The 13,155-nt window shown below is 46.5% G+C and overlaps 1 protein-coding gene across 4 annotated transcripts in view; it reads right to left on the bottom strand.

Annotated features, from left to right (window-relative positions):
* Positions 1-13,155, bottom strand: part of ARHGAP29 (Rho GTPase activating protein 29) — a 300,437-nt gene that overhangs the window by 94,252 nt on the left and 193,030 nt on the right. For all 4 annotated transcript variants that reach the window (XM_063939858.1, XM_063939856.1, XM_063939857.1 and 1 more), the window contains 3 exons: positions 1,593-1,730; positions 1,331-1,395; positions 1,001-1,111 (listed from right to left, as the gene is read on the bottom strand). In XM_063939858.1, coding sequence (XP_063795928.1) covers positions 1,001-1,111; positions 1,331-1,395; positions 1,593-1,730 — 314 coding nt within the window. The remainder of the gene's footprint in view (positions 1-1,000; positions 1,112-1,330; positions 1,396-1,592; positions 1,731-13,155) is intronic.

The raw sequence follows: 13,155 nt of genomic DNA, 5'->3' as shown, positions 1-13,155 counted from the left end.
TTGAAAAAATTCTCATGGATGAAACCAGAGCTAGCAGCTCAGTTTATCTAGCAGAATTCACTGAAAGCACTTGTCAAGCTGCATTTCTAGTTGTAGCCAATACCCCTTTCACACTGCAAAAAATAACCTGGGTCATTGCATGTGAACGTGTAGCAACCCGGGGTTTTGTGCAGTGTGAAAGTGGCCAGAAGAAATAACAGTATTTCAACCTGGGTAGCTTCAACCCGGGTCACTGTGCAGTGTGAAAGGTTCAACCCAGGTCAATGCGACCCGCTCACACTATAGGAAAGCCGGCGCTTGGAGATGATCTAGGGCAGGATGAAATAAGTCAGAATTCAGCGGCCGTGTGGGATGCCGGCCAAACGCTTGACGTTTTATCTAAAGGGGCAATAACTGCGCCTTTAAAAACAAACAAAAAGAAAACACTGAGTTCGATCAGCATCCCCCGCATGGTCGCCAAACTTGGACTTAATTACATCCCACCCGTCATCTCCAAGAGTCAGGCAGGGGCACGTGATCGATGACGCGGCTGTCTCGGCAATAAGCCAGGCGCAGCCGCGCAGTGTGAAAGGGGCCAAAGCCGGGTCGCACCGAGTTGGACCCGTGTACATGGTCCCAGGTGCGACCCGGCTTTGGCAGTGTGAAAGAGGTATTACAGGTCATTAACAGGAATTGTTTATTTGTATAGTCTTTCCACACCTCCAGTTTAGGGTTCTTGGAAAACTATCTTAAACGCTTATAGTATGAATGGGATCAAAGGTTAACAATCACGTGTTTGAGATCTTGTGTCATCACTTTGCTGTACTGTATAGGGCCCAGCCTTATCAATAGGAACTACTCATTATATTAGAGTGTTTGATAAAGGACAGTCCTATAAAGTAATAAACACAAAATCAATACAAAGATACATAGCATAATAATACAAACACTCCCATGACTAAAGCTAGTTGCCAAACGTCACATTACCACACTATGACAGTAAGCTTCGTGCTTGGCTCACCTGAATGAACTTGTTACTCTGAAGTGCAGACATGGTTTGCAAACATAACTGGCTGCAGTCAATGTCATTCTGAAAAGCTGCTGTGAAAATAGGCTGGAAAGGCATAAACTCCTGGGAATAAAAAACACACAGAGGTATGCATTAAATGTCAAACATTTAGAAACAGGGATAATGTAACAGGAGTAAGCGACAACTATCCTTCTCCACATCCCATTATCGTGTCATCCTAAACATGGATACAATCTCACAGCTGGATCCCTTATCTAAAGACCCCAAATTAACTGATCTCCTAAACAATCAGACTAAAATGTACATGTAAATGATGTTCACCTGAGGGCCGACAATGGATTTAGCTGTTTCAGCCATTTTTGCAAGATTTCTAGCAGCTTCTGCTTCTAAAGTGGAAAATAAAAGGTATGCTTAATACATGATAAAAAGAAAGAAAAAAAAAGCAAAAGCAAAAACTAAACGAATGAAGAATAGTCAGTCAAATGGTCGGTAATTTAGAAATCACATTACTGACAGTCTGAAGCACAAGCCTGGCAACAGATTTAATTTCAAAGCTCATTAGACAGCAAGAGAAGGCACTCACCCACATTAAGCCTTTTCTCTACCCAGGCCAGAATATCTTTGGTGTATTTTGACCATGCTTTAGCGTACAATAAAGCCGATTCAACGCCACTGTCATTCCGCAGGAGCATGTTGTCCACTTCTTCTGCCCGTAGACGGCCTGAAAACAAAATGTGAGACAGATGAGAGATGTCTAGCGGCTGCCCGCCTCGCAGGGAGTGCTCAAGTTACACTGATCTTGGGTAGTTCTGTAATGCTGCTAGACACTAAATAGGATTGACAAGGATTTTAAAAAGAAAGGGTCAGAGACACAAACAACTCAGAAGAGCCTAGCACCTGCCATATGACTATTGAAATACTACTGTGCACTTATCAAAGGGTCATAAACAGTTGTTAAATGTGCTCTCAGATTCAAGTAGGCACACAGCACCATGCATAGCAAGCAGTGTCAGACTGGGGCATGAAGGGCACCCCGGGGGAATGCAGTGGTAGGGACCCATGTTTAGGGGTGTGGCCAGCCACCACATTGGTGTGCCTAACCATTAGGGAGTGCATGGTCTGAGCCCCTTGATAAATATATACAGTAAACAACGCTAGTGCATGCAAGATAATGGACCAGAATTAATAACTACAATGCACTGTAAAAAATACACCATAGTCCAGTGCAGTATAAGGTAATATATGTATAATTTAAGTGCACAATTTGGAACCTGATCCCTACGGGAGGCGGCGGGCCCTGGCAGGGGAGCACACCGGGGATTTCCCGTGGGCTAGCCCAACCCTGATAGCGACCATACCAAGACTAATTTTTCCAGTGCAGTTTAGGAAACGGAATCAGTCTGTATGACTCTGGATTATCGCAAACTACACGTATAGCACATGGATATTTATTTAGCCCCATATTACTAAACAGACAATACGCACCTGTAACAGGATTTGTTGCACATGCTTGCATACCACAGAATAGCTCTAACAATTAGGGCCCTCCCATTTATAAACCATCTCCTACAATGTTCTGTAAGTAACTTTTTTCTTATTCTCTTCATACTGTCTCTGTACTCTGTAAGCTGCAATGGCCCACTTATAGTGATAAAGGATAATAATAGTAAGACTACATTTTGTTTACACTAGAATCAATGAGAAAGAAAACCTAAAAATTTGACTACATTAAGGGGTATATGCAATTAGCGGCGAATCGCAGCAAATTATCGCCGTTTTTTAATTCGACAGGTGAATTCCGGCAGGTGGCTTCCGGAATTCACCATATTCAATGAAAAACGGATTCGACAGTCCCGCAGGCGAAAAACGGCCGATTTGCCGGATTTTGCTGCGATTTAAAAAAACGGGGGGAAACCCGGAAAAAAATGGCGTGGGGTCCCCCCTCCAAAGCATAACCAGCCTCGGGCTCTTCGAGCTGGTCCTGGTTCTAAAAATGCGGGGGGAAAATTGACAGGAGATCCCCCGTATTTTTAAAACCAGCACCGGGCTCTGCGCCTGGTGCTGGTGCAAAAAATACGGGGGACAAAAAGAGTAGGGGACCCCCGTATTTTTTACACCAGCATCGGGCTCCACTAGCTGGACAGATAATGCCACAGCCGGGGGTCACTTTTATACAGTGCCCTGCGTCCGTGGCATTAAATATCCAACTAGTCACCCCTGGCCGGGGTACCCTGGGGGAGTGGGGACCCCTTCAATCAAGGGGTCCCGTCCCCCCAGCCACCCAAGGGCCAGGGGTGAAGCCCGAGGCTGTCCCCCCCCCATCCATGGACTGCGGATGGGAGGCTGATAGCCTTGAGTAAAATGACAGAATATTGTTTTTTCCAATAGTACTACAAGTCCCAGCAAGCCTCCCCCGCAAGCTGGTACTTGGAGAACCACAAGTACCAGCATGCGGGAGAAAAACGGGCCCGCTGGTACCTGTAGTACTACTGGGGGGAAAATACCCAAATAAAAACAGGAGACACACACCGTGACAAGTACAACTTTATTACACACTGCCGACACACATACATACTTACCTATATTGACACGCCGACTGCCACAGTCTCCGACGATCCGAGGGTACCTGTGAAAAAAATTATACTCACCTGCCAGTGTCCAGAGATAAATCCACGTCCAGAGATCATCCTCGTACTTGGTAAAAAAAAAAACACGAACACCCGAACCGCCGGACTGAAAGGGGTCCCATGTTGACACATGAGCACCCTTTCCCCGAATGCCGGGACCCCACATGACTCCTGTCACTGAGGTCCCTTCAGCCAATCAGGAAGCGCTACTCCGTGGCGCTCACCTGATTGGCTGTGCGCGTCTAAGCTCAGACAGCGCATCGCACAGCTGCCTCCATTACTTTCAATGGTGGGAACTTTGCCGTCAGCGGTCGGGTTACCCGCGGTCAGCCGCTGACCGGCGGGTGACCCCACCGCTAACCGCAAAGTTCCCACCATTGAATATAATGGAGGGAGCTGTGCGATGCGCTGACAGCTCAGACGCGCATAGAGCCAATCAGCAGAGTGCAAGGACGTTGCGCTCGCTGATTGGCTTACGAGACCTTTCAGTGACAGCAGTCACGGGGGGGTCTCTCTGCATTCGGGGAAAGGGGTCCCATGTGTCAACATGGGACCCCTTTCAGTATGCTGGTCGGGTGTTCGTTTTCTTTTTTTGACAAGTACGTGGATTTATCTCTGGACCATGGATCAGGTGAGTATAATTATCTTTTATTTTCAGGTACCCGTGGATTCTACTTGGAGAAGAGGACCGACTGCTTCGTGTCAACATAGGTAAGTATGTGTGTGTCGGCAGTGTGTAATAAAGTTGTACTTGTCACGGTGTGTGTCTCCTGTTTTTATTTGGGTATTTTTCCCCCAGTAGTACTACAGGTACCAGCGGGCCCGTTTTTCTCCCGCATGCTGGTACTTGTGGTTCTCCAAGTACCAGCTTGCGGGGGAGGCTTGCTGGGACTTTTAGTGCTATTGGAAAAAACAATATTCTGTCATTTTACTCAAGGCTATCAGCCTCCCATCCGCAGCCCATGGATGGGGGGGGGGGGGGGGGGCAGCCTCGGGCTTCACCCCTGGCCCTTGGGTGGCTGGGGGGGGGACCAGGGGTGACTAGTTGGATATTTAATGCCACGGCCGCAAGGCACTGTATAAAAGTGACCCCCGGCTGTGGCATTATCTGTCCAGCTAGTGGAGCCCGATGCTGGTGTAAAAAATACGGGGGACCCCTACTCTTTTTGTTCCCCGTATTTTTTGCACCAGCACCAGGCGCAGAGCCCGGTGCTGGTTTTAAAAATACGGGGGATCCCCTGTCAATTTTCCCCCCGCATTTTTAGAACTAGGACCAGCTCGAAGAGCCCGAGGCTGGTTATGCTTTGGAGGGGGGACCCCACGCCATTTTTTTCCTGTATTTTACCGTTCCATCTAAAAAAAAAAAAAAAAATTTTTTTAAATATATAAATAATACTTGTGCCTCCAAAAAAGACAAACCAAGTACCTAATCCCTTCTAATATAAATAGATATGCTATTATCAATAAAAAAAAACACAAAAAAAAACATGTTTTAATTTTTTTTTATTAGTTTCACCCACCAAAGTGTGGCGGATTGAAAATGACGAATTTACTGTCTAAAAGCACTGTTGTCGAATTTCCAAACGTCAATTGAATACACTTTGGTCGAATTGCAGCACTTGTATCATTGCAGAAAAGTCGAATTTGACAAAAGTCGAATTTCAAAAAGTCGAATTTTGAAAGTCCGTTTTTTGGACGGAAAGTACTGAATTGCATTGACGATTTTTTTTTTGGGCGAAAAAGTCCCGAAATTCGACAATTTCGGGAATTCGACCGCAATTGCATATACCCCTAAAGCTGTGGTCCCATATACTTTTTTTTTTAAGCCAGTTTTCCCACCTGTTTCACATTAATCTGACAGCCCCCACACACACAAGGGGGCAGCACCCTAGTTTTAAAGTGGGTATGCCCCCTCTTTGAAACAATGTGCTCCCTAAGTAGTCATTGTTTGGTGATCAGTAGTTAACTAAAACATTAAACAAAAAAATAACATTTTCCATAGTCCAAATCACCTCCAACTTGTCTTAAAAAAACAAACAAACAAAAAAATAAGAATTTACTTACCGATAATTCTATTTCTCATAGTCCGTAGTGGATGCTGGGGACTCCGAAAGGACCATGGGGAATAGCGGCTCCGCAGGAGACTGGGCACAAAAGTAAAAGCTTTAGGACTACCTGGTGTGCACTGGCTCCTCCCCCTATGACCCTCCTCCAAGCCTCAGTTAGGATACTGTGCCCGGACGAGCGTACACAATAAGGAAGGATTTTGAATCCCGGGTAAGACTCATACCAGCCACACCAATCACACCGTACAACTTGTGATTTGAACCCAGTTAACAGCATGATAACAGAGGAGCCTCTGAAAAGATGGCTCACAACAATAATAACCCGATTTTTGTATCAATAACTATGTACAAGTATTGCAGACAATCCGCACTTGGGATGGGCGCCCAGCATCCACTACGGACTATGAGAAATAGAATTATCGGTAAGTAAATTATTATTTTCTCTGACGTCCTAGTGGATGCTGGGGACTCCGAAAGGACCATGGGGATTATACCAAAGCTCCCAAACGGGCGGGAGAGTGCGGATGACTCTGCAGCACCGAATGAAAGAACTCCAGGTCCTCCTCAGCCAGGGTATCAAATTTGTAGAATTTTGCAAACGTATTTGCCCCTGACCAAGTAGCTGCTCGGCAAAGTTGTAAAGCCGAGACCCCTCGGGCAGCTGCCCAAGATGAGCCCACTTTCCGTGTGGAATGGGCTTTTACAGATTTTGGCTGTGGCAAACCTGCCACAGAATGTGCAAGCTGAATTGTACTACAAATCCAACGAGCAATCGTCTGCTTAGAAGCAGGAGCACCCAGCTTGTTGGGTGCATACAGGATAAACAGCGAGTCAGATTTTCTGACTTCAGCCGTCCTGGAAACATTTTCAGGGCCCTGACTACGTCCAGCAACTTGGAATCCTCCAAGTCCCTAGTAGCCGCAGGCACCACAATAGGCTGGTTTAAGTGAAATGCTGAAACCACCTTCGGGAGAAATTGAGGACGAGTCCTCAATTCTGCCCTGTCCGTATGAAAAATTAGGTAAGGGCTTTTATAGGATAAAGCCGCCAATTCTGATACACGCCTGGCTGAAGCCAGGGCTAACAGCATTACCACTTTCCATGTGAGATATTTTAAGTCCACAGTGGTGAGTGGTTCAAACCAATGTGATTTTAGGAATCCCAAAACTACATTGAGATCCCAAGGTGCCACTGGAGGCACAAAAGGAGGCTGTATATGCAGTACCCCTTGACAAACGTCTGAACTTCAGGAACTGAAGCTAGTTCTTTTTGGAAGAATATTGACAGGGCCGAAATTTGAACCTTAATGGACCCTAATTTGAGGCCCATAGACAGTCCTGTTTGCAGGAAATGCAGGAATCGACCCAGTTGAAATTCCTCTGTAGGGGCCTTCCTGGCCTCACACCACGCAACATATTTACGCCAAATACGGTGATAATGTTGCACAGTTACATCCTTCCTGGCTTTGATCAGGGTAGGGATGACTTCATCTGGAATGCCTTTTTCCTTCAGAATCCGGCGTTCAACCGCCATGCCGTTGGAACAGACAGGGTCCCTGCTGAAGCAGGTCCTTTCTTAGAGGTAGAGGCCACGGGTCCCCCGTGAGCATCTCTTGAAGTTCCGGGTACCAAGTCCTTCTTGGCCAATCCGGAGCCACGAGTATAGTCCTTACTCCTCTCCTTCTTATGATTCTCAGTACTTTGGGTATGAGAGGCAGAGGAGGGAACACATACACTGACTGGTACACCCACGGTGTTACCAGAGCGTCCACAGCTATTGCCTGAGGGTCCCTTGACCTGGCCCAATATCTGTCTAGTTTTTTGTTGAGGCGGGACGCCATCATGTCCACCTTTGGTTTTTCCCAACGGTTCACAATCATGTGGAAGACTTCTGGGTGAAGTCCCCACTCCCCCGGGTGAAGATCGTGTCTGCTGAGGAAGTCTGCTTCCCAGTTGTCCACTCCCGGAATGAACACTGCTGACAGTGCTATCACATGATTTTCCGCCCAGCGAAGAATCCTTGCAACTTCCGTCATTGCCCTCCTGCTTCTTGTGCCGCCCTGTCTGTTTACGTGGGCGACTGCCGTGATGTTGTCCGACTGGATCAACACCGGCTGACCCTGAAGCAGAGGCCTTGCCTGACTTAGGGCATTGTAAATGGCCCTTAGTTCCAGGATATTTATGTGAAGTGACGTTTCCATGCTTGACCACAAGCCCTGGAAATTTTTTCCCTGTGTGACTGCTCCCCAGCCTCTCAGGCTGGCATCCGTGGTCACCAGGACCCAATCCTGAATGCCGAATCTGCGGCCCTCTAGGAGATGAGCACTCTGTAACCACCACAGGAGAGACACCCTTGTCCTTGGAGACAGGGTTATCCGCTGATGCATTTGAAGATGCGATCCGGACCATTTGTCCAGCAGATCCCACTGAAAAGTTCTTGCATGGAATCTGCCGAATGGAATCGCTTCGTAAGAAGCCACCATCTTTCCCAGGACCCTTGTGCATTGATGCACTGACACTTGTCCTGGTTTTAGGAGGTTCCTGACTAGGTCGGATAACTCCCTGGCTTTCTCCTCCGGGAGAAACACCTTTTTCTGTACTGTGTCCAGAATCATCCCTAGGAACAGCAGACGTGTCGTCGGAATCAGCTGCGATTTTGGAATATTTAGAATCCATCCGTGCTGTCGTAGTACTACTTGAGATAGTGCTACTCCGACCTCTAACTGTTCTCTGGACCTTGCCCTTATCAGGAGATCGTCCAAGTAAGGGATAATTAAGACGCCTTTTCTTCGAAGAAGAATCATCATTTCGGCCATTACCTTGGTAAAGACCCGGGGTGCCGTGGACAATCCAAACGGCAGCGTCTGAAACTGATAGTGACAGTTCTGTACCACAAACCTGAGGTACCCTTGGTGAGAAGGGCAAATTGGGACATGGAGGTAAGCATCCTTGATGTCCAGAGACACCATATAGTCCCCTTCTTCCAGGTTCGCTATCACTGCTCTGAGTGACTCCATCTTGAACTTGAACCTTTTTATGTAAGTGTTCAAGGATTTCAGATTTAAAATGGGTCTCACCGAGCCGTCCGGCTTCGGTACCACAAACAGCGTGGAATAATACCCCTTTCCCGGTTGTAGGAGGGGTACCTTGATTATCACCTGCTGGGAATACAGCTTGTGAATGGCTTCCAATACCGCCTCCCTGTCGGGGGGAGACGTTGGTAAAGCAGACTTCAGGAACCGGCGAGGGGGAGACGTCTCGAATTCCAATTTGTACCCCTGAGATACTACCTGCAGGATCCAGGGGTCCACTTGCGAGTGAGCCCACTGCGCGCTGAAATTCTTGAGACGGGCCCCCACCGTGCCTGAGTCCGCTTGTAAGGCCCCAGCGTCATGCTGAGGACTTGGCAGAAGCGGGGGAGGGCTTCTGTTCGTGGGAAGAGGCTGTCTGCTGCAGTCTTTTTTCCCTTCCTCTGCCCCGGGGCAGATATGAGTGGCCTTTTGCCCGCTTGCCCTTGTGGGGACGAAAGGACTGAGCCTGAAAAGACGGTATCTTTTTCTGCTGAGAGGTGACCTGGGGTAAAAAGGTGGATTTCCCAGCCGTTGCCGTGGCCACCAGGTCCGATAGACCGACCCCAAATAACTCCTCCCCTTTATACGGCAATACTTCCATATGCCGTTTGGAATCCGCATCACCTGACCACTGTCGCGTCCATAACCCTCTTCTGGCAGAAATGGACATCGCACTTACTCTTGATGCCAGAGTGCAAATATCCCTCTGTGCATCATGCATATATAGAAATGCATCCTTTAAATGCTCTATAGTCAATAATATATTGTCCCTGTCCAGGGTATCAATATTTTCAGTCAGGGAATCCGACCAAGCCACCCCAGCACTGCACATCCAGGCTGAGGCGATTGCTGGTCGCAGTATAATACCAGTATGTGTGTATATACTTTTTAGGATATTTTCCAGCTTCCTATCAGCTGGTTCCTTGAGGGCGGCCGTATCAGGAGACTGTAACGCCACTTGTTTTGATAAGCGTGTGAGCGCCTTATCTACCCTAGGGGGTGTTTCCCAACGTGCCCTAACCTCTGGCGGGAAAGGGTATAATGCCAATAATTTTTTAGAAATTAGCAGTTTTTTATCGGGGGAAACCCACGCTTCATCACACACCTCATTTAATTCATCTGATTCAGGAAAAACTACGGGTAGTTTTTTCACACCCCACATAATACCCTTTTTTTGTGGTACTTGTAGTATCAGAAATGTTCAAAACCTCCTTCATTGCCGTGATCATGTAACGTGTGGCCCTACTGGAAAATACGTTTGTTTCCTCACCGTCGACACTGGAGTCAGTGTCCGTGTCAGTGTCTGTATCGACCTGAGGTAACGGGCGTTTTATAGCCCCTGACGGTGTTTGAGACTCCTGTACAGGTATTAACTGATTTGCCGGCTGTCTCATGTCGTCAACAGTCTTTTGTAAAGTGCTGACACTATCACGTAATTCTTTCCATAAGACCATCCAGTCAGGTGTCGACTCCCTAGGGGGTGACATCACTAACACAGGCAATTGCTCCGCCTCCACACCATTTTCCTCCTCATACATGTCGACACAACGTACCGACACACAGCACACACACAGGGAATGCTCTGATAGAGGACAGGACCCCACTAGCCCTTTGGGGAGACAGAGGGAGAGTTTGCCAGCACACACCAGAGCGCTATATATATATATAGGGATAACCTTATATAAGTGTTTTTCCCTAATATAGCTGCTGTATATATTTATCTGCCAAATTAGTGCCCCCCCTCTCTTGTTTTACCCTGTTTCTGTAGTGCAGGACTGCAGGGGAGAGTCAGGGAGCCTTCCTCCAACGGAGCTGTGAGGAAAAAATGGCGCCAGTGTGCTGAGGAGATAGGCTCCGCCCCCTTCTCGGCGGCCTTTCTCCCGCTTTTTTATGGAAAAATTGGCAGGGGTTAAATGCATCCATATAGCCCAGGAGCTATATGTGATGTATTTTTTGCCAAAAAAGGTATTTTTATTGCGTCTCAGGGCGCCCCCCCCAGCACCCTGCACCCTCAGTGACCGGAGTGTTAAGTGTGCTGAGAGCAATGGCGCACAGCTGCGGTGCTGTGTGCTACCTTATTGAAGACAGGACGTCTTCTGCCGCCGATTTTCCGGACCTCTTCAGTCTTCTGGCTCTGTAAGGGGGCCGGCGGCGCGGCTCTGGGACCCATCCATGGCTGGGCCTGTGATCGTCCCTCTGGAGCTAATGTCCAGTAGCCTAAGAAGCCCAATCCACTCTGCACGCAGGTGAGTTCGCTTCTTCTCCCCTTAGTCCCTCGGTGCAGTGAGCCTGTTGCCAGCAGGTCTCACTGAAAATAAAAAACCTAAAACTAAACTTTTTTCCAAGCAGCTCAGGAGAGCCACCTAGACTGCACCCTTCTCGTTCGGGCACAAAAATCTAACTGAGGCTTGGAGGAGGGTCATAGGGGGAGGAGCCAGTGCACACCAGGTAGTCCTAAAGCTTTTACTTTTGTGCCCAGTCTCCTGCGGAGCCGCTATTCCCCATGGTCCTTTCGGAGTCCCCAGCATCCACTAGGACGTCAGAGAAAAAACAAATACCCTATATGTAATATAGTAGAGGTTCCAGTTTAAAAATGGTATGTCTTGTTGGGTTACCATATTATTCCTACACATTATAAGTATTTACATAGATGGTGAAGATTGTAACAACAAAAAAAATTCTGAGTTTTCTTATAGAAAATCTACACCTAAAACTCTGCTTTTTGCCATTTTCGGAAAGGCGAGTTAATGCTGAAGCAGGAACCACAAAGTATTTCTTTGTGGTATTTACCTACAAAAAATAAAAAAAATATTTTTGGTCACCTCCTTGACATTTCAAATATAAACCTTTTTGTTTCTCACCATTTTGGTTACATTTTAATCATAGTGTTTGAACAGCCCTAGCCAACCTGTGGCTCTCCAGCTGTTGTAAAACTACTCATCCAGCATGCCCTTAAACAGTTTTGCTATTAGGGAATTCTAAACTGTGCCAGAACTCTGGAACAGAGACAAGAAAACCCTAAGCTTCAATGGGGGTAAGTGTAAAACAAAAGTCTTTTAGCTTGATTCTTAATTTCAATTGTAACACAATGCATTAAATTATGAGACAAAGGAGGGAATTATAAAAACGGACCGAGAACTGCAGAGTAAAAGCTGAAAGAGGGCAATGAAATTCATGTGGAGACAGATAGGAAAAATCAAGAATAGAGAGCTATTAAAAAGCATTCACTGCACTACTTGACCCTTTACAAGTTAATGATCGGATGCCATTTAAGCCCAATGTCCCGATTATGGCTACAATAAAACTCCGCCAAACCAGAAATACATCTGAAGAGGAGCCATCAGATGTCCAAAATGATGAATAGAAGATAATGTTGTGCCCGGACCAACCTCTCACCACACATGTAGTCGTTATGCGACCATGCAAATGAAGCACTGTCAGAATGCTGGAACAGGGCTGCATCTTTCAGATTTGGCCATACACAATATTATAAGAAGGATGAAGGTGAAGGAGTCATTGGAGGTGGTAATAATAATAAATATAATAATGTTACTTATATAGCACTTTTCCACCAATAGGGCTCAAAGGCTTAAATGTATTAAGCCTTAAAAAGAGATAAAAGTGGTCTATTTACTTAAGGGGGTATTCAATTAGTGCCGTTTTTTCCACTATTCGAAAACATGGCGCTTTCCGCCCATTTGTAGGTCGAATTCACATTTGACCTATTCAAAGACCGTTCTGATAATCCATCTGGTCGAAAAATCCGCCCAGACGAAAACCACGTGGATCGGCGTATTCTCCAACGATCCACGTGTTTTGTCGAATTTGTGGGCGTTTGACCCCATGTCAGAAAACTCTGCACTAATTGAATATCTCCTTATGCCCTGAATGGAGATAAAGTGGATAAAGATAAAGTCCCAACCAACCAGCTCCTTACTGTCATTTTTCAAACACAGCCTGTAACATGGCAGTTAGGAGCTGATTGTCTGGTACTTTATCTCCATGCATTTTATCTCCATCCAAAGCTTAGCAAATAGACCCCAAAGTGGAGATGGATCAAGAGTTCTAAATGACCAGCCAACTAGCTTCCTAAATGCCATGTTACAGGCTGTGTTTGAAAAATGACAGGAGCTGGTTGGCTGGTCATTTATCACTCTTGATCAGTCTCTACTTTCTCTCTTGTTAAGGCTTAATACATTTGGGCCAAAGTGCTTTATATTTGCCTTTACAAAACAAGCTTAACAAGGGACATTAGGAGATGCTTCAGTAAATAGGAAAGTCTTGAGTCTATTTTTGAAGGATTCTACAGTGGAGGCTTCTCGCACTGTGCGCAGAGGACAGTTCCATAGAGTCGGAGACACAAAGCTCGACCCCCAGATATAA

Source organism: Pseudophryne corroboree, chromosome 9 (assembly GCF_028390025.1).
Source record: "Pseudophryne corroboree isolate aPseCor3 chromosome 9, aPseCor3.hap2, whole genome shotgun sequence".
Classification (NCBI taxonomy): Eukaryota; Metazoa; Chordata; class Amphibia; order Anura; family Myobatrachidae; genus Pseudophryne; species Pseudophryne corroboree.
This window is presented reverse-complemented; position numbering and strand designations above follow the sequence as displayed.